Genomic DNA, 25,179 nt, shown 5'->3' with positions numbered 1-25,179 from the left:
ACCTCCCTTCCGATAAGAAAGACATGCCCCAGATTCTTGTCCTGTAGCACAGAATGCACCTCTCTCCTAGGACTGCCACTGCTAGAACAACCATTAACAAAAGAAAATATTTGCTCCAAAATTTGAGTACATGATCAGACAGGTACATAACTGATGCCATCTTTGCTGTACTGAAGAATAAAAGATAGAATGTTGACGTTCAAAATTGACAGTAAAGGGCTTCAATCAGCCTACCTGCCCTCTACTGCCATAAATGAAAGAACTTGTATGCGCACAGAATCTTATCACATTGCTCAGGTTGCCCCAAAGCACTTTACATCCAATTAATTTCTGGCAGCCATTTTACACAAAGCAATTGAGACAAATAGCCAGTCATTCTATTTTTGGTGGTGTTGGTTGAGGGAGGAATGATGGCCAGGATACCAGGAGAAACATTGTAAGGGCTAAGTTTCTCATATCACAATTGTTTTCTTACTTGGTTTCTGGAAGCTTACCGTGGAGAAATGTGTAGTGCCCGAATGACGCATTCTACCACCTGGTATGGCTCATTCTTCATCCTCCAGTAAAAGGAAGCCATGTTATATAGCACCCATGAAGATGTATTCTAAAAAAAATGAAAACATTGTAATAATAAAAGCATCAGATTAACAGCAATTGATCGAAATACTGTATTGGGGTGGAAGTTGCAGTCGGAGGCTTGCCTCGGGCGAACGCCACCGAACCGCAAGAAAAGTACGCACCTACCTGGTGCCTCCAGACCTTTAAAAACTTGTGCTCCTGGGCTTGCAGGCGTATGCCTGTGGAAAGACCCCACACATCCCAGGGGCATTTGTGGTTCACAAGCGTCCCTGGGATCAGGTGGGCCAGCCCAACATCACAAAGTGGAATTCCTATTATGCTTATGGGGATTCCATTTACGTACGGAATCCCCATGAGCATAACAGGAATCCCCTAAAAAAACTTTCACCCCACTTAAATAAAAATAAATCACATGTTCAAAATTAATTAAAATACAAGTTAATTAAACATTAAAAACCAAAATGCAATTTTGAAAAATAAATTTTAAAACATATTTAAAAAAGGGGCCAAAAATAAACTAATTTTAAAGGTTTTTGAATATTAAAATAAAAATTTCTAAATGATTTAAACCCTTACGCTGGTAAAAAGACGGCCTTATGCCTGCTTTTACCAGGCGTAAGAGTTTCTTGAGCATTCGCTGGGCAGTAGTTGGGCACTCTGCACCAGCAAATGTCCATTTCCTGCAGATGAGTACGATCTGTCAAGCTGAAACTTGACAGATCGCAAGTTCCGGGTTTTCGCGCACGCGCATCGCACGCGGAACTTGTGGGGCAATTACGATCACCTACGGGCCGTTGTTTTGTGTAAATGTGGACACTTGAAATCTGCCATTTTAACCCCTTACATGACATTATGCTTACTGAAACCTTCGGAGTAAGGCATTAAAAAACGTACTGACTGATGTGAACCTTGCATTTATTGTTCTTACTGAACAACTAAATGTATACATGTAGTTCTGTTATTCATATAAAGATAGACTGCTTCAATAATTCTTATGGTTTGAGGACTGTGATCAAATTTTTAGATCAGTAATATTTCTAAATGTTTTACAGTCCTCAAGCCCAAGTAAAAATTATTGAAGCAGTGTAGCTTTATGATATTTGGATAGAATACTTAGAACTGATGTGACAATTTGGTAATGTATTCATATGACAGATTTCAAAATGGTTCTAAGGCACAAGGTCATATTCTATTCAGTATGATTTCTATATACGTACAACAGAAACTAATTTATCATGTTTTTCCATGAAGCTCAAATTTTCTTTTCAATATAATTTTGCACAACATAATGTGACTCGAGAAATGGTGCTGAATAAATTCATATTCGACATACCCAGGTTACTGCGAAAATGGGTTTGGAAAACTCCATTAAAATTAAGGAAATAGTTTTAAAGTCACAAATATTTATTGGACTTTTCCTTGGAGAATGCCATCAAAAATATCAAAGTAATTATCCTGCTTTAACCACCATTTTTGATTGAGCGGACAAACATCACTACCTCCTAGCAAAAACTCCCCTTTGAGTCTAGATACTGAAAATAATTAGTGCTGGAAGTTGCAGAGACTAAAGCAAGTCCAACTTTTCCCCTTTGGACCAACAGATGAATGGAGGGATAACTTCACACACAATTAGGTATAAAATAATAAAATTAGAGGTGACTGCAGAAGTGTATGTGATCCCAAATTCACAACTGGATCCCGTTCCAATGAACATTTTGGACATACAAGGTAATTTACTACCTCTCCAATTCATAAATGAATAGTAACAAATTAATACAAGATAATTGTAACCACTTCTGATACATAGCAATGACTTTGCCACATTATACACAATAGACATCTGCTGGGGGTACAATATGGTAGAAAAATAATCTACACATTCTGCCACAAGACAGTACAATCTACAGATGTATTAATTTTAGAAGGTACCAAGAAGGTAGCTTGTTAATTGTCACTTGGAAAATATGGGTTAACAAATGCCAGCCAGTACGGATTTGTTAAAGGCAAATCATGTTTGACTAACTGAGTTCTTTGATGAAGTAACAGAGAGGGTTGATGCAGGTAATGCGACTGATGTGTATATGGACTTTCAAAAGGGGTTTGATGAAGTGTCGCATAATAGACTTATTAGCAAAATTTAAGCCCATGGGATTAAAGGGGCTGTGGCTGCATGGATACAAAACTGGCTGAAGGACAGAAAGTAGAGACTAGTGGTGAACAGTTGTTTTTCCAGACTGGAGGGAAGTATATAGACACAATGGTGTCACCCAGGGGGTCAGTATTAAGACCACTGTTCTTTTTGATATATATTAATGGCCTGAACCTGGGTATACGGGGCATGACTTCAAAGTCTGCAGACGTCACGAGACACAGCAATGTAGTAAACAGTAAGAAGGATAGTATTAGACTTCAGGAGGACATAGACTAGTGAAATGGGCAAACATATGGCAGATTGAATTTAATGTGGAGAAATGTGAATGATGCATTTTGGTAGGAAGAATGAGGAGAGACAATATGAACTAAATGATACAATTTAAAAGAGATGCAGGAACAGAGAGACAAATTGTACACAAATCTTTCAAGTTGGCAGGACAAGTTTAGAAGGCTGTTAAAAAAGCATACAGGATCCTTGGCTTTATAAATAAGAGGCATAGAGTACAACAGCAAGGAAGTTATGTTAAACCTTTTATAAATCACTGGTTAGGCCCCAGCTGGAATATTGTGCCCAATTCTGGGCACCACACTTTAGGAAGGATGTCAAGACCTTAGAGAGGGTGCAAAGGAAATTTAGGAGAATGGTACCAGGGATGCAGCACTTACACGGAGAGACTAGAGAAGCTTGGGCTGTTCTTCTTGGAGCAGAGAAGGTTAAGGGGAGATTTAATAGAGGTGTTCAAAATCATGAAGGGTTTTGATAAGGGTAAATAATGAGAAACTGTTTCCAGTAGCAGAAAGGTCGGTAACCAGAGGGCACAAATTTAAGGTGATTGGCAAAAGAAACAGAGGCGAGATGAGGAGAGTTTTTTTTAAAAACGTGAGTTATGATCATCTGAAATGCACTGCTTGAAGGGGTGGTGGAAGCAGATTCAATAATAACTTCTGAAAGGGAATTGGATAAATACTTGAAGGGGGAAAATTTGCAGGGCTATGGGGAAAGGGCAGGGGAGTAGGAATAATTGGATAGCTGTTTCAAAGAGCTGGCACGTTGGGCAGAATTGCTACATCATTCTATGATTCCTTAGGCACATTACAAAGAATGCATGCACAGCTTACACTAACTACATTCACACTCTTCACAACCAATAAAAGACAGATGGTTAAATAAGGATAAAAAAAAGTTGTACCTTCAGCAAGGCTGTATTAATTCTATGCCCTATTTCTTCAATACTTCTACCTAATCTTCTTGATAAGCTGATGAAGATAGGATCCTCTTTTGATAATACTGGTGCGGTAAGATTAATTCGCTCTTGGATACCCTAGAAACAAAGTTTTATTTATTACTAGTCATTTTAATTTCCAAATTCCAGAACTTGGAAGTATAAATTGTTGTGTGTTCTCTACTAAAGCCAAGTTTAAATTGGTTTATACCACATGCAGTAAACCTATATGACGTTGATGACTTCTTGCCCTTCATGCAGTGTACAACACTCAATGGTAGCAGTTGCTACAAATCTATTTTTTGGAAGAGATGGACAATTAACCCAGCTACATAAAAGTTGATTACTTTGTGAATTAGATTAAAATGAAACATCTTTTCACTCTTTGAATGTTAGCACAGAACACTCCCATGTAAGATGCAGGTTGCTAAACAATGAAGAACAGAGTGAATTTACATTTTCCTTATCGCCTCAGTGAGATTGCCAACAGGTACAAACACATTCACTATAAACATGGGACTGCTTAAACTGAATTTATTTAGGACCCTTGCAACCAGTAGAGTCGCTTTTAAGCTCCTCAGATGGGGCTGGATTTGAACTCAAGTCCAAAGGGTGAAAGGGTTTGCCGTACGCAGTACTCTTCCGCATTGTCACATAGGTTTTTTGATGAGGGACAGTCAGAGATTTAAAAATGTTCAGTAAAATGATATCCATAATGTTGTTTTACATTTATTGGTACTTTCTGGATATAAAAATAAATTGACAGCAAGAGGTACACACATCCTTCTTAGGAACTCCAAAGCTGGTGTTGTACATACAATAAAATATAGCTTCCAAGATGGAGTTTTGAGATACCTACAGTTCAGCAGAACCTGGATACCCAGTACAGTCTTGGGCTGAGATTCAAAATGTCACTTTGTCCTACTACATCCTTCCATACTTACTAAAAAGTCTATCTTCATCAACTGTTACCTTCGTTCTTCCCATAAATTTCTTATTGCCTGCTCAGTCTCTACTATTTTCCACGTGCTAAATGGAGTGGACCCGAGCTGAGAAGGAGCGGACCTGATTGGGAGTGGAGCGAGAGCGGAATGGCATAAGTAGCGCGGCGACAGGAGGCCCAAGACCAGAAGGAGCGGACCGGAGTGAGAGCGGAGCTGGGAGCAACTCAACACTGGTAGAATTTGAAAGAGTGACGTCAGAGTAAAAAAGTTTATTTCTGCTAAGTTACTTAATAGTCTATTGAATAGAGGCATGGCAGGGCACCACAGTCCTGTGGAATGCACATCTTGTGCCATGTAGGAAATCCAGGATGCTTCCCATGTCCTGGACAACCACATGTGTAGAAGTGTCATCAGCTGGAGGAGCTCGAGCTCCAGGTTTCGGAGCTTGAGCAGCAGCTGATGTCACTGAGCTTCTGTGAGGCTGAGAGCTACGTGGATAGCACAGTTCAGGAGGTGGTCACCCTGCAGCTAAAGAGTGCGCAGGCAGACAGGGAATAGGTAAGCGCCAGACAGAAAAGCAGAACCAGGCAGGTAGTGCAGGAGTCCCCTGAATGCATCTCACTCTCGAACCAGTACTGAATACTGGTGAGGGCAATGGTTCCACTGGGGAGTACAGCCAGAGCCAAGTCCATGGCACCACGGGTGGCTCAGCTGTACCAGGGGGGAGGGGGGTGGAAGAGGAGGGAGGAGGAAGATCCGGAAAGCAATAGCGATAGGGGATACAAGTTAGGGGAACAGACAGGCGTTTGTGGCGGCAGACGTGATTCCAGGATGGTATGTTGCCCCCTGGTGCCAAGGTCAAGGATGTCATTGAGCAGCTGCAGAACATTCTGATGGGGGGAGGGTGAACAGCCAGAAGTTGTGGTCCATATCGGTATCAACGACATAGGTAGAAAGAGGGATGAGGTCCTGCAGGCAGATTTTCGGAAGCTAGGAAAGAGATTAAAAAGCAAGACCTCAAAGGCAGTAATCTCCAGATTACTCCGAGTGCCACGCGCTATTGAGTTTAGAAATAGGAGGACAGAGCAGATAATGTGTGGCTGGTGAGATGGTGCAGGCGGGAAGGTTTTAGATTCCTGTGGCCTTGGGACCGGTTCTGGGAGGGGGGGGGGGGGGGGGGGGGGGAAGAGAAGGTGGGACCTGGGACCTGTCCAGGCCAGACAGGTTGCACCTCAACAGAGCTGGGACCAACATCCTCGCTGGAGGGGGGGGGGGGGGGGCTGTTTGCTAGTGCTGTTGGGGAGGGTTTAAACTAATTTGGCAGAGGGATTGGCACCAGGATGTAGCATTAGAAAGGAGACACATGGTGCACAAAAGAGTGGGAGATACAGATAGCACTAGAGTAAGAGATAGTGCGGTATTATGTGGGGTCAGACCAAGAGAAAATACAAAAACGTCTAAGGTAGGTTTATCGTGCATGTATGTAAATGCAGAAAGCGTGGTAAATAAGGTTGGTGAGCTGCAGGCGTAAATAGCCACATGGGAATATGATGTTGTGGCGATAACAGAGACCTGGCTCAAAAAAGGGCAGGATTGGGTACTAAATATTCCTGGATATAAGATGTTCAGGAAAGAAAGGGAAGAAAAGAAAGGAGGTGGGATGGCAGTATTGATTAAGGTGAATATTACAGTGCTGGAGAGAGAGAGAGAAAGGATGTCCTGGAGGGATCAAGGACAGAATTTGGTTAGGGTTAAGAAACAATAAAGGTGCCATTACACTACTAGGTGTATTCTATAGGCCACCTACTAGTGGGAAAGATATAGAGGGGCACATCTGCAGGGAAATTACAGAGAGGTGCAAGAACTATAGAGTAGTGATAATGGGGGATATAGAAACATAGAAGATAGGAGCAGGAGCAGGCCATTCATTCAGCCCCTCGAGCCTGCTCCGCCATTTGATGAGATCATGGCTGATCATCCAAATTCAATACCCTGTCCCTGCTTTCTCCCCATATTCCTTGATCCCTTTAGCCTTAAGAAATATATCTAACTTCTTCTTGAATATATTTAATGAATTGGCCTCAACTGCCTTTTGTGGTAGAGGATTCCACAAGTTCACCACTCTCTGGGTGAAGAAATTCCTCCTCATCTCGTTCCTAAATGGCTTATCCCTTATCTTTAGACTGTGACCCCTGGTTCTGGGCTCCCCCGCCATCGGGAACATCCTTCCTGCATCTAGTCGGTTAGAATTTTATAAGTTTCAATGAGATCCCCTCTCGTTCTTCTAAACTCCAGCAAATACAAGCCCAATCGACCCAATCTCTCCTCATATGTCATTCCTGCAATACCAGGTATCAGTCTGGTGAATCTTCGCTGCACTCCCTCCATGGCAAGAACATCCTTCCTCAGATAAGGTGACCAAAACTGCACACAATACTCAAGGTGTGGTCTCACCAAGGCCCTGTACAACTGCAGCAAGACATCCTTGCTCCTGTACTCGAACCCTCTCGCTATGAAGGCCAACATACCATTTGCCTTCTTAACCGCCTGCTGCACCCGCATGCTTACCTTCAGCAACTGGTGCACAAGGACACCCAGGTCCCATTTGTGGTAAACCACTGTCATACCTGTCTGTGTCTGTATGTGTATTCCACTAGGTACAGGTCTGGACATGCCTCGGCTGACTCCTCCCACTATTCCAGGTATATAAGTGACTACCTCCCAGTCCCTTAGTATTCTGGACGGGTCGACCACTCGAGACAAGACCTTCATTCTTTAGTTAATAAAAGCCTGATTGTTACTCGCTCAACTTCAGTCTTTTGAGTAATTGATGGCGCATCACCATTGCACTTCCCCTTCTCCTAATCTATTGCCATTCAGGTAATAACCTGCCTTCCTGTTTTTGCCACCAAAGTGGATAACCTCACATTTATCCACAATATACTGCATCTGCCCAATCACCCAATCTGTCCAAATCATCCTGGAGTTTCTCAGCATCCTCCTCACAGCACACATGCCCACCCAGCTTTGTGTCATCTGCAAACTTGGAGATATTACATCAGTTCCCTTGTCTAGATCATTAATATATATTGTGAATAGCTGGGGTCCTAGCACCGATCCCTGCGGTACCCCACTAGTCACTGCCTGCCACTCGGAAAAAGACCCATTGATTCCAACTCTGCTTCCTGTCTGCCAACCAGTTCTCTATCCAAGTCAGTACCTTACCCCCAAATCCCATGTGCTTTAACTTTACACGCTAATCTCTTATGCGGGGCCTTATCGAAAGCCTTCTGAAAGTCCAAATACGTCACATCCACTGGTTCTCCCTTATCTATTCTACCAGTTACATCCTCAAAAAATTCCAGTAGATTAGTCAAGCATGATTTACCTTTTGTAAATCCATGCTGACTTTGTCCGATCCTGTCACTGTTTTCCAAGTGCTCTGTTATTACATCTTTTATAATGGACTCTAGCATTTTCCCCACTACCGATGTCAGGCTTACCGGCCTATAATTCCCCGTTTTCTCTCTGCCACCTTTTTTGAATAGTGGGGTTACATTAGCTACCCGCCAATCCATGGGAACTGTGCCAGAGTCTATAGAATTTTGGAAGATGACCAGCAATGCATCTACTATTTCTAGGGCCACTTTCTTAAGTACCCTAGGGACTTCAACTATCCTAATATAGACTGGGATAGCAATAGTGTAAAGGGCAGAGATGAGGAAGAATTTCTGGTGTGTTCAGGAGAACTTCCGTAATCAGTACATTTCCAGCCCAAAGAGGAAGGAGGCATTGCTGGATCTGGTTCTGGGGAATGAGTTGGGTCAGGTGGATCAAGTTTCAGTAGGGGAACATTTAGAGAACAGTGATCATAGTATTATAAGGTTTAGGTTAGCTATGGAAAAGAACAAAGAGCAATCTAGAGTCAAAATGCTTAATTGGAGATGGGACAATTTCAGTGGGTTGATTGGAATCAAAGATTGGCAGGCAAAACTGTCATTGAACAACAGGCTGCCTTTAAAGAGGGAATAGTTCGGGTACAGTCGAGGAACATTCCCATGAGGGGCAAAGGTTGGGCAACCAAAGCGAGAGCTCCCTGGATGACAAAGAGAGAGAGAGAGAGAAAGGTAAAGCAGAAAAAAGATACGAATTGATACAAAAATCAGCTAAGTGACAGGAAACAGAGAGTAGTGGTGAACGGTTGTTTTTCAGACTGGAGGAAGGTATAGAGTGAAGGTATACAAGGGTCGGTACTAGAACCATTGCTTTTCTTGATATATATTAATGACTTGGACTTGGGTGTACAGAGCACAATTACAAAATTTGCAGATAACACAAAACTCAGAAGTATAGTGAACAGTGAGGCGGATAGTGATAGACTTCAAGAGGGCATGGACAGGCTGGTGGAATGGGCGGACACGTGGCAGATGAAATTTAACCTGAAAAGTGCGAAGTGATACATTTTGGTAAGAAGAACGAGGAGAGGCAATATAAACTAACAGGTACAATTCTAAAGAGGGGGTGCAGGAACAGAGGGACCTGGGGGTATATGTGCACAAATCATTGAAGGTGGCAGGGCAGGTTAAGAAAGCAGTTAAAAAAGCATACAGGATCCTGGGCTTTATAAATAGAGGCATAGAGTACAAGAGCAAGGAAGTTACGATGAACCTTTATAAAACACTGGTTCGGCCACAATTGGAGTATTGTGTCCAATTCTGGGCATCGCACTTTAGGATGTGAAGGCTTTAGATAGGTGCAGAAAATATTTACAAGAATGGTTCCAGGGATGAGGCACTTCAGTTACGTGGAAAGACTGGAGAAGCTGGGGTTGTTCTCCTTAGAGCGGAGATTTGATAGAGCTGTTCAAAATCATGAGGGGTCTAGACAGAGCAGATAGAGAGAAACTGTTCCCATTGGCGGAAGGGTTGAGAACCAGAGGACTCAGATTGAAGGTGATTGGCAGAAGAACCAAAGGCGCAGCGAGTGCTTCTGATCTGGAATGCACTGCCTGAAAGGGTGGTGGAGGCAGATTCAATCATGACTTTCAAAAGGGAATTCAATAAGTACTTGAAGGAAAAAAATTTGCAGGGCTACGGGGAAAGGGCGGTGGAGTGGGACTAGCTGAAGTGCTGTTGCAGAGAGCCAGCATGGGCTCGACAGGCTGAATGGCCTCCTATTGTGCTGTAACGATTCTATTCTTTTACATGAAAAGTACTATATAAATGCAAATTATTGTTGCCCTTTTTACTTGGGGACCATTAGGAATTTTAAAAAATTACCCCCCCTCTCCAAAATACCCGATCAGAAGTTAAGATTTTAACCAATAAGAGTGTTATTCTCTTTCTGATTGAATGAGTCTACAGAAAAGCATTTACCCTTAAATGCTGAAAGGCATGAATACTAAATGGAAGATCCATCATTTTTGTACAGTCTGGTGTTTCTAGGTCTGGAGGTAATGGGGTCTTTGCATCAATGTACTCTTCAGGGCTACAAAGAAAAGAACAATGTCAACCTCTGCATTTTACAAGAAACTGTAGCAATGTAAAAAAGCAAAACTACTGGAAGGCAAATTGGTTTTAAATATATATAAAATACTCATTTAAAAATAAAGTTGCACGCTTATAAATTAATATCCATAGAAAGAATGTAGAGTCCTCACACAAATTAGTCACACGCTTAGAAATGATCTACTGTTGCAATAGGAGCACTGATTTCACAATTCAGTGTCTGCAGGTTTAAGTTGTAGGTCTGACCAATGCAGTATCTATCATTCAGTGTTATAAAGAATTCAGTCAACTCTTGGGGTAGGCCTTTACAGTCTCAAAATAGTGGAGTTCCACCTCAAAATGGGGATAATTGGACATTACTTTTTATTCACCACTTCAAGTGTGCCACCTTTTGGATAACCAAGTTGATTTGGTTAACAATTGTCGAGAGATTCTGGCTTCGATTCATATTTACCCTTAGTTAAAGAAGAAGAAAATGCCATCTACAAAAAAAAAGGTGGGCCTTACTGTAATTTTCATTACCAGTTCACCTCTGATCCAAAGCATAACTTTTCAGGTGTTCCTCAGTATCAGGCAACCAATCTAATGTCATCAGTCATGAACACAACAGGGATCATTTCCATAAGAAATCCTAGAAATCAAAGCCAAGGATGAAACTGGGTGCTAATTAGGAGGTGCCCGAGTTAGAAAAGGATACTTCTGGCTGAGGACATAAACAGCAGTAAGCAAACTTTTCCCTTCTCGGGTGCCTCCCAAGTACCATTAATGCACGACCTAGATTTCTAGAGTTTCCTATGGAGTCACTCCTGTACTCACTCATGATTGACATCACTGCAGTGTCTCTCTGATGTGATGAGAGCGCAGAAAGGGCAGATCTCAGGCACTAGCCAGTGCAAAGTACTCTTTGGACTGTTTGTGACCGTCAGCAGCTTTGGGGGAAGGGGGGGGGGGGGGGTGGGCGGGGATTGCCTTTCCATACTTCAGCTGGCGAACTGTACACAACATGCAGGGGAGCTAAAGAAATTTAATTTTTTGAAAAGGTTGTTTTTAAAAACCTGATATCCTTGCTTTCCAGAGAAATGTATGTTCCATCATATAGATCGAGGTCCCCAAGAGGCACTTTGGCTTTAATGCAGTCAGAATCCTCTTTGTAATGTCTCTGTTCCAAACCGGTGTCCCGATCTTCATTTTCTTCTATATGAATTTTCTGAGCTACTAAATGTTTCTATGTACAGAGAAGGTGAATGATCAGTTTTAATGGTTAAAGACAAGGCTTTACACAGTTTACTTTTTCCATCAGAATATGACATTACCGAGTCTAAATTGTTCCTCAATGAAGACATGCTGCCTCAATAAATGTAATCGGTTTTAATATAAGCTCTGTGGTTTAAGATTGGAGCAATTTATATCATAAATCTTAAATGACACATAACCGGAATCACCGAGACAATAGATCTTTGGTTGCAACTTTCAAAAAAACAAATAGTAGCAGAGTTTAGGTTTTTCTCGAATCTACAATTTCTTTTGCTAATCAAGTATACAACAGAGAAACACTCACATTTTCCCCCAAAGAGCTTTTGCCACAAGTTGCTTAATGATTGTTTTGCCAACTTGATGTCAGAAATGGAAGCTAGCAGTTAACAATGAATTAAACAAAAACAATGGATATTTCTCATTACATTTTTTTCTTTTGATTTAGTAGCAATCTTTCTCATTCAAACACTCTGTCCACATAGGTCACTTTAGCAAGTATTATAGGAAGGCTACATGAACTGACAATCTGCTCCCAACTTACATTTGGAAACTGGTATGCTGGGGAGGAGTGTATATCACACAACTAGGACTGCTCAACAGACCTTTCCCTCTATTTGCGAGACATGTCCTCCCACTTTCAACCTTGGTTACAAACATTTCACCCATGCCAATACATTAGCAGGTTCAAGTATAATTCTGGTGATTTGAATAGCCTGTGGCGTCACCTCCACTCTCCTCCTGTGAAGTGATGCATTTGGCAGCTATGTACCAAAAGTCTGCATACCTTCATGTCTCGCAGTACGATCTCAAATCTGCTATCTGGAAGGAGTACGATCTCAAATCTGCTATCTGGAAGGATTTAAAAGTTAAGTGCTCAAGATTGCAATTTGATATAGATTTTCCTCCTTTTCATGTGGTCTCCACAGCAGCTTTGTTGAGATTATATGCCCCTTATCCCCTGAATTCTCATGAAGCCATGTCTGTCTGGATTTGGATTCAGTCTACTCAAACCCAAATCTGCAGAGCAAATAAATCTAAAGTAACAACAGAAAATGCTGGAAATACTCAGCAGGCCAGGCAGCATCCGTAGAGAGAGAAACAGAGTTAACGTTTCAGGTCTGGGACCCTTCATCAGAACTGGGAAAAGCTGGAGATGTAACAGATATTAAGCAGGTGCAGAGACAGAGGGGGGGGGGGGTTAGGAGGGGAGGAAGGAATAGAAAGAACACCCTGTGCTTTTGTAAGAGGCAGGAAAGATAAAATGTTGCAAATGGGAATGGCAAAAATCATACTGCATGAAAAATGGGGGCAGGGATAATTATCTGAAATTGTTGAACTCAATGTTGAGTCCGGCAGGCTGCAAAGTGCCTAATCGAAAGATGAGGTGCTGCTCCTCGAGCTTATGTTGAGCTTCATTGCAGCAATGCAATAGCCCGAGGACAGAGATCAGAGCGGGAGTGAAGCGGTGAATTAAAGTGACAGGTGACCGGAAGCTTGGGGTCACCCGGTCACTTTGCAGCCTGCCGGACTCAACATTGAGTTCAACAATTTCAGATAATTATCCCTGCCCCCATTTTTCATGCAGTATGATTTTTGCCATTCCCATCCAAATCCAAATCAACTTTTATTGTCATTGTTAGTGCACAAGTGCAGTACAACGAAATGTAGGCTTGCGGCTCCCGAGAGTGTACATTTAGATTAAGACATTTAAACATTCAACATACATTTGGCTTGTAATACATTAACATAAACATAACCAAAACATAACCATAATAAAGTGCATTGGCAGATGTGCAGGCTTTAGAGTTTATTTGTGGAGTTCAGTAGGATGACAGCCCTGGGAAAGAAGCTGTTCCTAAATCTGGTCGTACGGGTGCGAATGCATCTGTAGCGTCTCCCAGATGGCAGGAGGGCGAACAGACTGTGGCTGGGGTGGGTAGGGTCTTTGATGATGGACCGTGACCTCCGTAAACAGCGTTTCTGGTATATGTGCTCTATGGTCAGTAGCCGGGTGCCGGTAATGCGTTGGGCAGTTTTGACTACCCGCTGCAGGGCTTTCCAGTCCAGGAAACATTTTATCTTTCCTGCCTCTTACAAAAGCACAGGGTGTTCTTTCTATTCCTTCTTCCCCTCCTAAACCCCCCCCACCTCCCTGTCTCCGCACCTGCTTAATATCTGTTACATCTCCAGCTTTTTCCAGTTCTGATGAAGGGTCCCAGACCTGAAACGTTAACTCTGTTTCTCTCTCCACGGATGCTGCCAGGCCTGAGTATTTCCAGCATTTTCTGTTGTTATTTCAGATTTCCAGCATCCGCAGTATTTTGCTATTAAATAAATCTAAAGGTTGAGCACTCAATAATAAATCTTTTGCCCGCTGCATTAATCAAATTGAAAATTAACAATCATTCAAAATTTGAATGGGAAGAACTAGAACAAGTTATTGATAAAAAGCATACAATGCTAGAAGTCATTCGATAGAGGTTCTTTAAAAAATACTGAAATGGGGAAGTTTACATGCAAGACTATTCAGCTTGCTAGTCAGCTGACAATGTCCTTCAAGTTACTATTCTTTAGCCTATAATACAATACTTTAAAAGGTATTGTTGTGGCGACACGCCACCACTGGACATAATCCGCTCACGGCGGCACAGACAGTCTAAGCAGAAGCCCCCAGCCGGGGGCCCTTTCCTCCAGCAACTTGTTTCCCGCAGGGACAGGCTGCCGGGAGCACTTCCTGTCTGGGAAGTATTTAAGTGGATGCGCGGGCTTTTCTCGTTCCTGTTTGTCATGTGGTTGGAATAAAGCAGTTTTGTTTTCAATAGCTCTGGTCTCGACTCCCACGTTTGCCACGGTATCTCAACACTGGTGACCCCGACGCTCAGGACGAATCCTAAGCTAGCATGGCGGATACAAACGCAGTCACGGTTAAATTACCAGACTTTTGGGAGAACCTCGCCGAAGCCTGGTTCGTTCAAGCGGAGTCCAGATTCCGGCTGAAAGGCATTACAGTCGACGCCACGAAGTACGACTACCTCGTCGCCTCGCTCACCTACGCTACAGTCCCCAAGGTTTGGGCAGCGCTGCAGAATCCACCAACGGAGGGCAAGTACGAACATCTGAAGGCTGCGCTACTTAAAAAATTTCAAACGTCCTCTTACCAGCGCCACTGCCAACTCCTGGACCTCCCCGGCCTTGGTGACGCTTCACCATCAGACCTGCTTTCCCACATGCTGTCCCTCTCAGACGACAAAAACCCCGGCGCCCTTTTTCGCACGCTTTTCATTCGGCAGCTCCCCGCCAGCATCCGCCCGCTCATTGTGGAGTCTGACTCCACGGACCTGAATGATATAGCCGAAAAGGCCGACCGGCTGCTCTCTGCACAGGCCGCTCGCGACGTCGCGCCCGACCTCGCGGTCTTCCCGGGCCGCTAGGCCCGACCGCCCTACCACTCCGGGTCACTGCTACTACCACACCCGTTTTGGCGCTAGGGCTCAACGCTGCACGCCACCGTGTTCCTTCAAACCCCCCCCCGCACCGGCCGCGGGGCAGAAGGAGCCCCTACTGTACGTCACAGACGACAGAACCAACCGCCGATTTCTGTGCGACACAGGGGCCCAGCACAGCATCACCCCCGCCTCCGCGATCCAACGCGGCACACGGGGTATCACACTGGCTGCAGCCAACGGCTCTGAAATCCGCACATATGGCACCCGCATGGTCACGCTCGACCTCGCGGGCCGCTGCTACTGCTGGGAGTTCCTCACAGCCAAGGTCCTCTGCCCACTCATCGGCGCCGACTTCCTACGCGCCCACGGCCTCCTTGTCGACATTCCGAGGCACCGCCTCGTCGACATCAACACTATGGCCCCCATCCCCGGCGCCTTTACCCCGGCCCGTTCGGCCGGCCTGACGACCTACTGCCTCGCCAGAGCCACGGACGACTACTCGGCCCTCCTAGCTGAGTTTCCCGCCCTCACTAACCCGACCTTTTCGGCCAAAGCCGCCAAGCACGGTGTGGAACACTATATTCCCACCACCGGCCCCCCAGTTTCTGCCCACGCCCGCAGACTCAACCTGGCCAAGCTGGAAATCGCGCGGGCCGAGTTCACCAACATGGAACAACTCGGCATCATCCGCCGCTCCAGCAGCCCTTGGGCCTCGCCCCTCCACATCGCCAAGCCCGGCGGAGGCTGGCGCCCTTGCAGGGACTACCGCCGCCTCAACAACGCCACCACCCCCGATCGATACCCGGTGCCACACATCCAGGACTTCTCGGCCCGACGAACCATCTTTTCCAAAGTCGACCTGGTGCGCGGTTACCACCAAGTCCCCGTACACCCCGCGGACATCCCCAAAACGGCCGTCATCACCCCATTCGGCCTGTTCGAGTTCCTGAGGATGCCCTTCGGCCTCAAGAATGCAGCACAGGCTTTCCAGCGCCTTATGGACTCAGTCCTCCGGGACCTGAACTTCCTATTCGTCTATCTAGACGACATTCTCGTGGCCAGCTCCTCCAAACAGGAACACCTCGAACACCTTCGCATCCTGTTCGGGCGCCTAGCCCAACACGGGCTCATCCTCAGCCCGGCGAAGTGCCAATTCGGCCTAACCGAGATCGATTTTCTCGGTCACCACATCACCCCTGCTCGGGCCGTCCCCCTGCCCAACAAGGTGCAGGCCGTCCAGCAATTCCCCCGCCCCACAACCATCAAGGGCCTCCAGGAGTTCCTCGGGATGGTGAACTTCTACAACAGGTTCATCCCCAGAGCCGCAGCCCTCATGAAGCCCCTATACGACTGCCTCCGAGGAAAATCCGGCAAGATGGACGTAGCCTGGACCACTGACACGGCAGCCGCCTTCGACGCCACCAAAAACACGCTCGCCGACGCCACTCTGCTCGCGCACCCGAGGGCCGATGCCCGGGTCGCGCTCACCACCGACGCCTCCGACCACGCGGTCGGGGCCGTGTTCGAGCAGTGGGTCAATGGCGCGTGGCAGCCACTTGCCTTCTACAGCCGCCAACTGCGCCCCTCGGAGGTCAAATACTCCACTTTCGACCGCGAGCTTCTCGCACTCCACCTGTCGGTCCGCCATTTCAGGTTCCTCCTGGAAGGCCGCCCCTTCACCGCGTATGTGGACCACAAGCCACTCACATACGCGATGGCCAAGCACACCGAACCCTGGTCCGCTAGGCAGCAACGCCAGCTCGCGGCCGTCTCCGAGTTTACTACGGACATTCAGCACGTCTCCGGCAGAGACAACGTGGTCGCCGACTGCCTTTCCCGTCCCGCCGTCTGTGCGAATCACCTCGCGGTCGACTATGCACAACTAGCAGCGGCCCAGCTCACGGACCCAAACCTCCTCTCGGCGGCTACCAGCCTGCCAGGGCTACGCCTAGCCAAGGTCGCGCACGGGCCCGAAGCCACGGCAGTCACGTGCGACGTCTCACTCGGCCAACCCAGGCCAGTCGTCCCAGAGACCTGGCGCCGCCGCGTCTTCGACGCGCTCCACGGGCTCTCTCACCCGGGTTCCCGCGCATCCGTCAAACTCCTCTCCAAGCGCTTCGTCTGGCGCGGCCTCAGCAGAGATGTTCGGACTTGGGCCACCTCCTGCCTCGCCTGCCAACGGGCTAAGGTACAGCTGCACACCAAAGCACCCCTGGGAGACTTCGAGGTACCCAGCCGCCGCTTCGACCACGTACACGTCGACATCGTCGGTCCCCTGCCGCCATCGCAAGGCCAAACTTATCTCCTCACGATGGTCGACCGCTACACACGCTGGCCTGAGGCAGTGCCGCTGACCTCCACCACCACAGCCGACATCGCCAGGGCGTTCGTTAACACCTGGGTTGCGAGGTTCGGCGTACCGGCCGACATAACCTCCGACAGAGGCGCCCAGTTCACCTCCGAACTCTGGACGGCCACAGCACGCAACCTCGGGGTGACGCTCCACCGCACCACGGCGTACCACCCGCAGGCCAACGGACTTTGTGAACGCTTCCACAGGTCACTCAAGGCCTCACTCCGCGCCGGCCTGCAGGACAGTACCTGGACTGACCACCTACCGTGGGTGCTACTCGGCCTACGCACTGCGGTCAAGGAAGACCTCCAGTCCTCGGCAGCGGAGTTAGTCTACGGACAACCGCTGCGCGTCCCAGGAGAATTCCTTCCGGAGCCTACCAAGCCTTGGTCGGCCGAACAGCAGCGGCTCGACTCTTTCTCTTCCGCTCAGCTGTTCGCCCCACTTCCGGTCAACCGACACGGCGAACTCGCACCTCACGTCCCGCCAAATTTACAGCAGGCGCGCTTCGTCTTCATGCGACACGACGCGCACCGCGGGCCCCTGCGACCCCCGTACGAGGTACTACAAACTGGGGACAAGGTCTTCAAGCTGCGACTCGGCGACAGGGTCGAGACAGTCTCCATCGACCAGCTCAAACCAGCACACACAGAACCAGGGGAACAGGTCCCCGTGGCCCAGCCTCCAACTAGAGGCTGTCCCCCCGGCAAGCCAGCACAGCCGGCGGCGAACCGCCCGACCCAACCAACCAGACCGGCGACCACTCAGAGCCGCTGCGGCAGAACCATTAGACCACCATCACGACTCGTCCACTCCTCCTAAGCGGATTCTGGGGGGAGCTCTGTGGCGACACGCCACCACTGGACATAATCCGCTCACGGCGGCACAGACAGTCTAAGCAGAAGCCCCCAGCCGGGGGCCCTTTCCTCCAGCAACTTGTTTCCCGCAGGGACAGGCTGCCGGGAGCACTTCCTGTCTGGGAAGTATTTAAGTGGATGCGCGGGCTTTTCTCGTTCCTGTTTGTCATGTGGTTGGAATAAAGCAGTTTTGTTTTCAATAGCTCTGGTCTCGACTCCCACGTTTGCCGCAGTATCTCAACATTGTAACCTTTGCTTACAGTGGTCTCATAACTCCTTAAACATTACAGCTTTTTTAAAATTCCTCTACCTTCAAGTTTCATGCACCTTAGTCAAAAAAAAGGATTTCTCAACCTACTTCCAACTCTTTGAGGTAGTCGACTGTAGCTTCCTGTCTCATGAACACCACCAAATCATGGGGATGTTTCAGATTAAGAGGGGAATCCACCTGCCAAAAACGACAGAAACATTACAGCACTTCCAATCATTTCAAAATACATTTTCAGTTGCACAGCTGCATTATCACAAATTATATATATTTTAAGATAACATTCATATAATGCTATATCATTTCTCTTAGAAACATCTCAAAGCATTCAGCAAACAGCTAATTAAGATAGATGCCGAATGAAGTCAGCAAGACGAGCCATACACAAAAATTCCAAGGCTGTCCCATCTTCCCCCGAAGCCTGGAAACACCAGCCAATCAGGAAGCAGTCTTTTCCAGTCCGAGGAACTTTACAGGGCTCAAGTCCATTGCTGTTGAAAGCAAAAAGGAGGAAAGGACCTGGGGAGGAGCTTCCCAGGTTGGATCAAAAGATCTTGCAGGCACATAATAGGCATCTCCCACAGTAGGAGATGCTCTGAATTTGGAGCAAAGTTCAGAAAGCTTTACTCTGCATCTGGCCATACATGCAAGTGTTCCATTTCCTAGCACAAATATTTTTCACTTTAGTTCAAGCTTTTGCATTAGGGGTCACATTCCGAAATGTATGTTTTGCGCGCTCAGGCTGCTGACCTCTGTCCTGGATCTGTGGATTTTGGTGTGATGCGATGCCCCATGCAGTATGTACACAAACAAGATGTTCCTGAAACTGACCTCCACTGTAACTGAAATCTCTTCATATTTGGCAGCTAGGTAACAGGTAACTTTTCTTTGCTCCTATCTACAATTAAAACACTTTTGCGTAAAATCATAATTTATATCAGAGCACCTGGGGCACTACTTTGAGATTTTTTTAAATTTTTTTAATTACACCAAAATAAATGACATTTGGTGGCTTCTCTCACATTCAGAGATAAATCATTTTAGCAGCTGATAATGACTACAAAATATTCTGTATCTTAAGACATTACAAAATTCCTGAAACAAATTAAACACCAGCACATTGATTGGAAACCACAGACACTCTCAAAAAGTCAGCCCAACGTGATATTTCAGGGTTCCAGAACCTATTATCGCCAATAGTTATTACCTATTGTCACTGCTCCCCCCCATCCACTATCCCAGTTAATGCTAATCAAATAAAGAATTCCCGCAATTCCTATTGCTCTCTGGTACAGTCCCCACCTTCGCTCCCTCATATCAGAGGATCACGAATTTGAATGTATCTGCCGCACAAATGGTCTAGTCATCAATCGCCAGATCTGGCTTGACCACGTCAAGCATTACTGTGCTTTGCTCTCGTCAGCAAAAACAATCTTCTTCTCCAAGATCATCCTGGGGGGCAAGGATACCGTCGGCTCTTTTTTACCCCTTCCCCACATGATCAGCCCCTCTTCCCACCCACTTCACCCTCACTTCAAAAACACCAAGCACAAAGAGCTCATGTATTTCTTAATCCCCAAGGCGGAGGTCATCTATGCAGCGGTCTCTGCCATTTTCACCATTTCCTCTTGCCGTAGTCCCTACCTACCACCCACTCTAGCACAGAACCCTAGTCTTCCTGCAGTTTCTCACGCCCCCAATCCAAGCTCATCCTACCGACGAGATTCAGCTTCTGCTCACTCAATCCTGCCTCAACTCCAGACTCCAATTCTAATTGAGTTCCCTTTCCTCAGGCACTGTCCAACTTCCCTTCAAAATCATTGTCAACGCCCCCCCCAAAAAACATAAGCTCTCACCCACCCAGCCCCTGCAATTACCACCCCATTCTCTCCAAGGTCCTCAAACACGTCATTTCCAAGCTTGGCGTCCTCAGCTCTCCTGAAACTCCAATTCAATCCCTCCAACCTTGTTTCGGCCCTTCTCAGCACCAAAACCGCTCTAGCCAAAGTCACAAATGACATTTATTGCAAACATGACCATGATTCTCTATCTCTCATCATCTTTGACCTTTCTGCAGCGTCGAATGCGGTTGACCACATCAGCCTTCTCTAACACCTCACTTATATTGTCCAGCTTCATGGGATTGCCAATGTTTCACCAACAATTGTTCCTTTTCGCTATCATCTTCAGAGTTCTTCAAGGATCTATCTTTGCCCCACCCCCCTTCGCTTCTTTATCTAAATGCTGCCCCTTGGCAATAACCACAAGCGCAGAGTCAGATTTAACATATACGCTGATGACACGCCAGCAAGTGCTCCCCAGAAAGGTCACAACTTCCTCCAGCTTCCTAGCCACAAACCCCACTCCCTTGCTACTGACCGAGTCCATTCGTCTCCCTGATCACACACTCGTGTGGAACTAGACCACCCGCAGCATAGATGTCCTGCTTGACCTTGTGCTAAGTTTTAAACACCACAATCTATCCACCATCAAGACCACTTACCTCTGCAACATTGCCCACATCAGCCCCTCCATCACTGAAACCCTTATATACATTTGTCACCTCTAGCCTGGTCTCCCATCTTCTACTCTCTACAACTCAAACTTGTCCAAAACTCGGCCATATGTATTCTAACCCACACTGTCTTGTTTGTCCACCACCATTGTCTTCACTGACCTACAATGACTCCCTGTGCATCTTCATCCTTATCCTCATTTATAAATCCCACCATAGTCTCATCCCACCTTATTTCTGCAATCTCCTTTAGTTCTAGATGCCCTTCCAAACATTGCAGCCGCCTTCAGTCACCTAGGTACTACTCATTGGAACACCTTCCGTCACGTTTTGGGATCTTTCGACCATTTTTCCACAGAAAGGATTTAGAAAAAGTTACTTTTAATGTTGGTTTTTAAAAGCAAAAAGTGTATTCATACAAGTCAAAAAGGGACTCAGATGATCGGCATTTAAGATGCTAATGGGCTAGTATTGATGTTTCCTCACAGAGTGTGAATAATAAACAATTCATTAGACTTGCTTAGTCTAGGTTAGTTCTAAACAATGGAATAATATGTCACACTCATTGTGTTGGAAAGTTTTCAATCCCTTTTCTGACTGTGAGCACAAGAGAGAACAAAGGAGAAAACAAAAAAAGGTATAGGTAGTCAGTAGGGTTTTTTTGGAAACAGAATACTGCCATGCAGTCAGGCAGCAAAGGTTACGAAAAGGTTGGTGTGCAGGAGAAAAGAGTCAGAAATTATCTTGTTTAAGTCAAGTAGGGCGACCTACTGATTTGCAGAAATGCGTCATGTTCTTTAATATGCATTACAAAATGAAAGTGAGTCCACTCATAATTGTTGTTCTATATGTTCACTTTACTGCAAAATAAAGCAGCTCATCAATTCATATGAAGCCTTGTCTCACCAAGTGTTGGCTCAGTTGGTATTCACAGTGTGAAGAAACAGCCTGTGCAAAAGACATATCTATTTTGAATCACAAGGCAATACTATTGTTACATTCCTGGGTGATGCTACCGTACAAGTAGATATAAGTGGTTGACTATCACTGTTCTATAAGATCAACTGACACCACTGAACCCAAGAAGGTATCTATGGCAGATCAAAATTCATAATACTCTCCTGAAATCTGTCTGCCTCTACCACCTCTCTCACCACCTTTAGAAACCTACTCAAAGCATATTTCTCTAACCAAGCTTTCAGACACCTCTCCAAACCTCTCTCTTTCTCTCTCTGTCACTCCTTGGCTCACATCCATTTCCTTAAACCTAGTTGTGAAGCAATATCTAAAGACAGATTGTCATTGTCTTCATGAATTTATTTGAATGACTGATTTAGTGCACTGGAGCCAGAAAGATACTTAAGCATAAAAAAAGCAAAATACTGCAGATGCTGGAAATCTGAAATATAAACAGAAGATGCTGGAAATACTCAGCAGGTCAGGCAGCAGCTGTGGAGCGAGAAAAAGATTTAAAGTTTCAGGTTGATAAGCTTTTGCCAGAACTGGAAAAAGTTAGAGATGTAACAGTTTCTAAGCAGGTAGAGAGGCAGGGAAAGGGAGGGGGGAAAAGAACAAATACTTGAGCAAGTTTGGTTTTCATCAATTCATCCCATGCTAAATAGGTCAAAATATATTACAACATAAATTAAGAGTTTCCACAGTTGAGGGACACAAAATTAAGACAGCAAACCTGGAGTGCTTCAAGTACTGGCATCCAAGTTGACATTTTTTCAGCTATCTTTAACTTATTCACCAGAATTTCCTATTTCTATAGCATGTTTTTGTTTTTCCTTTAATTTAGAGTACCATGCTTTAGGTGGACAAAAGTACTTCTCATGATATGCATCAGTATGATGCAAGCAAGCACAAATTTATCGATCATATGAACTGACAAGTGTTGAGTGATTTCCTATACAGAAAGTGCTTGGATTGGAGTTATTTCTAATCTACAGTACATATATAAGCTGGATACTAAAACCAACTGTAAGCTTGTCAGATTTGCTGCCAGCACAAAAATAGGAAACAGATAAAGGTTTGCAAATGGCAAATAAAACTAGCGTTGAAAAGATGCAGACCACAATTATACAATGAATGGAATTGAATTTGCAGGGGACCTAGAAATAAGGGTGGACATATCACTTTCAAATGTCTAGACTGCACCAAATAAATTTTAAAACTAAATGGTTTTACAATGCATTGGTCAGACCAAACCTGTAGTGCTGTTTAGTTCTGTTCATCTTACTACAAAAAGGGTGCAGAGAAAAGTAATGGGACTGTTACCAAGTGTTAAAGGGATGAGCTATCAATCTTAACTGTCTAGAAAGAAGGCAATTCAGTGGGGACTTCATCAAAGTATATCAAATATGAAATGGTATAGTTAAGTCAACCCCAGAATATCACTTCAAAAGTAAATAGATAGTAGGATAAAATATCGGTAAAATCATTGGGGAAGATCAAAATACAGTTGGAGTTTAACACCGAGTTAGATGGTTGTGGGTTCAAATTCCACTCCAGAAACCGGAGCACAAAAATCTCAGCCAATACTCCAGTGCAGTACTGAGGGAGTGCTGCACTGTTGGAGGTTCCGGCTTTCAGATGAGACGTTAAACCGAGGCCCCGTCTACCCTCTCTGGTGGACGTAAAAGATCCCATGGCACTATTTCGAAGAAGAGCAAGAGAGTTGAGCAGAGGAGTTATCCCCAGTGTCCTGGTCAATATTTATCCCTAAAATTAGCATCACTAAAACAGATTATCTGGTCATCATCGCATTGCTGTTTGAGAGAGCTTGCTGTGTGCAAATTGACTACTTTGTTTCCTACATTACAACAGCGATAACACTTCAAAAATACTTCATTAGCTGTAAAGCACTTTGGGGTGTCCTGAGGTTGCGAAAGGCGCCATATAAATGCAAGTCTTTCTTTTTTCAGAGAGCTACGGTGTTAATGTAATAAGCTTCAATAGGTCAGTCAAATCGCCTTTTCTTGCCCCAACTTTTCTTATGTTGCTGTATTTAGCTGCTAGAAGCTGTGTGTAACCATTGTCACTGAACCAACCAGAGGGATTTGCAGATCTCCAGTTGGCAGCTCCACAGAGCAGCATGTCCGAAATCAGTAGCTCACCTTACGAGGAAATGGACAGGGTACAGGGTGTTGGAATGCCTGAAAATAGTCCTTGAATAACACACTGCACAAAATTGGCACCCTTGTCAACTGTTCATGAACTGTGTTTGGTTTATACTATCTGTAGTATTAAAATGGTTGAGCAAAAGTTAGAACTTCCACTTAATTTTAAATGGAAGTTCTAAGTCCAGAGTAAGAAAGAACTTGCATTTATATCGTGCCTTTCACGACCTCAGGATGACCCAAAGCACTTCAGAGTCAATTCATTACTTGTGAAGAGCAGCCACTGTTGCAATGTAGGGAAACACCACAGCCAATTAGTGGACAGCAGGGTCCCACAAACAGCAATTCGATAAATGATCAAATAAGGCCCAGAATTTGCAGTCAGCGGCAACCTCAACGAAAGTTGCTCAGAGATCTCCGTGGCAAAAACTTTAGGTTTCTCGACGTTAAATTGATTGTAGCGCTGTCAAAAGGGGATTCGTAGCGTAGAGCAGCAATGATGTCATTAAGCTGTCTAAGCAGCCAATCACATTGAAAAATTCTCACTAACAGCAAACCAGGAAATAAAAAGCACCGATTCAATTCAATTTTTAAAAATTTTACAGACAGCAAAATAAAAGTTTAGGATATACACATGGGATTAAAGGTAAAAGCCGAAATATCAAACAAACTCAATTTTTTTTTTAATTTTAAAAAGACATTCCATAAATATAAATTAGTTTTACAGGGCCAGAATGGTTGTCAATACACTGTTAAAACCCCAGTTACACCTATTCCAATGAGGCTCAACTTTTAATGGGGTGTTCAACAGCGTAATTAAAAGCTTAGGTTTTCATCAGTTCAACTGATTTCAGATTGCCGGTTATGGGGAGTTCCAAAGCAGTGAATGACTGACTGCAACGTCAAGATTTCCACATTTATCTGCACATGTGCTAAATCCTGAAGCTACGGTCAGTT

At 45.2% G+C, this 25,179-nt stretch overlaps 1 protein-coding gene across 1 annotated transcript in view; it reads right to left on the bottom strand.

The window, feature by feature from the left end:
- Positions 1 to 25,179, bottom strand: part of ttc17 (tetratricopeptide repeat domain 17) — a 133,823-nt gene that overhangs the window by 95,223 nt on the left and 13,421 nt on the right. Inside the window, exons 2-6 of the mRNA XM_086008087.1 lie at positions 18,676 to 18,765; positions 11,463 to 11,632; positions 10,276 to 10,387; positions 3,924 to 4,055; positions 495 to 604 (exon numbers count right to left, since the gene is read on the bottom strand). Of these exons, the coding sequence (XP_085864213.1) occupies positions 495 to 604; positions 3,924 to 4,055; positions 10,276 to 10,387; positions 11,463 to 11,632; positions 18,676 to 18,765 (614 nt within the window). The remainder of the gene's footprint in view (positions 1 to 494; positions 605 to 3,923; positions 4,056 to 10,275; positions 10,388 to 11,462; positions 11,633 to 18,675; positions 18,766 to 25,179) is intronic.

This window comes from Somniosus microcephalus, chromosome 15, assembly GCF_052327205.1.
Source record: "Somniosus microcephalus isolate GS21.2 chromosome 15, FLI_Smic_1.0, whole genome shotgun sequence".
Taxonomy (NCBI): Eukaryota; Metazoa; Chordata; class Chondrichthyes; order Squaliformes; family Somniosidae; genus Somniosus; species Somniosus microcephalus.
This window is presented reverse-complemented; position numbering and strand designations above follow the sequence as displayed.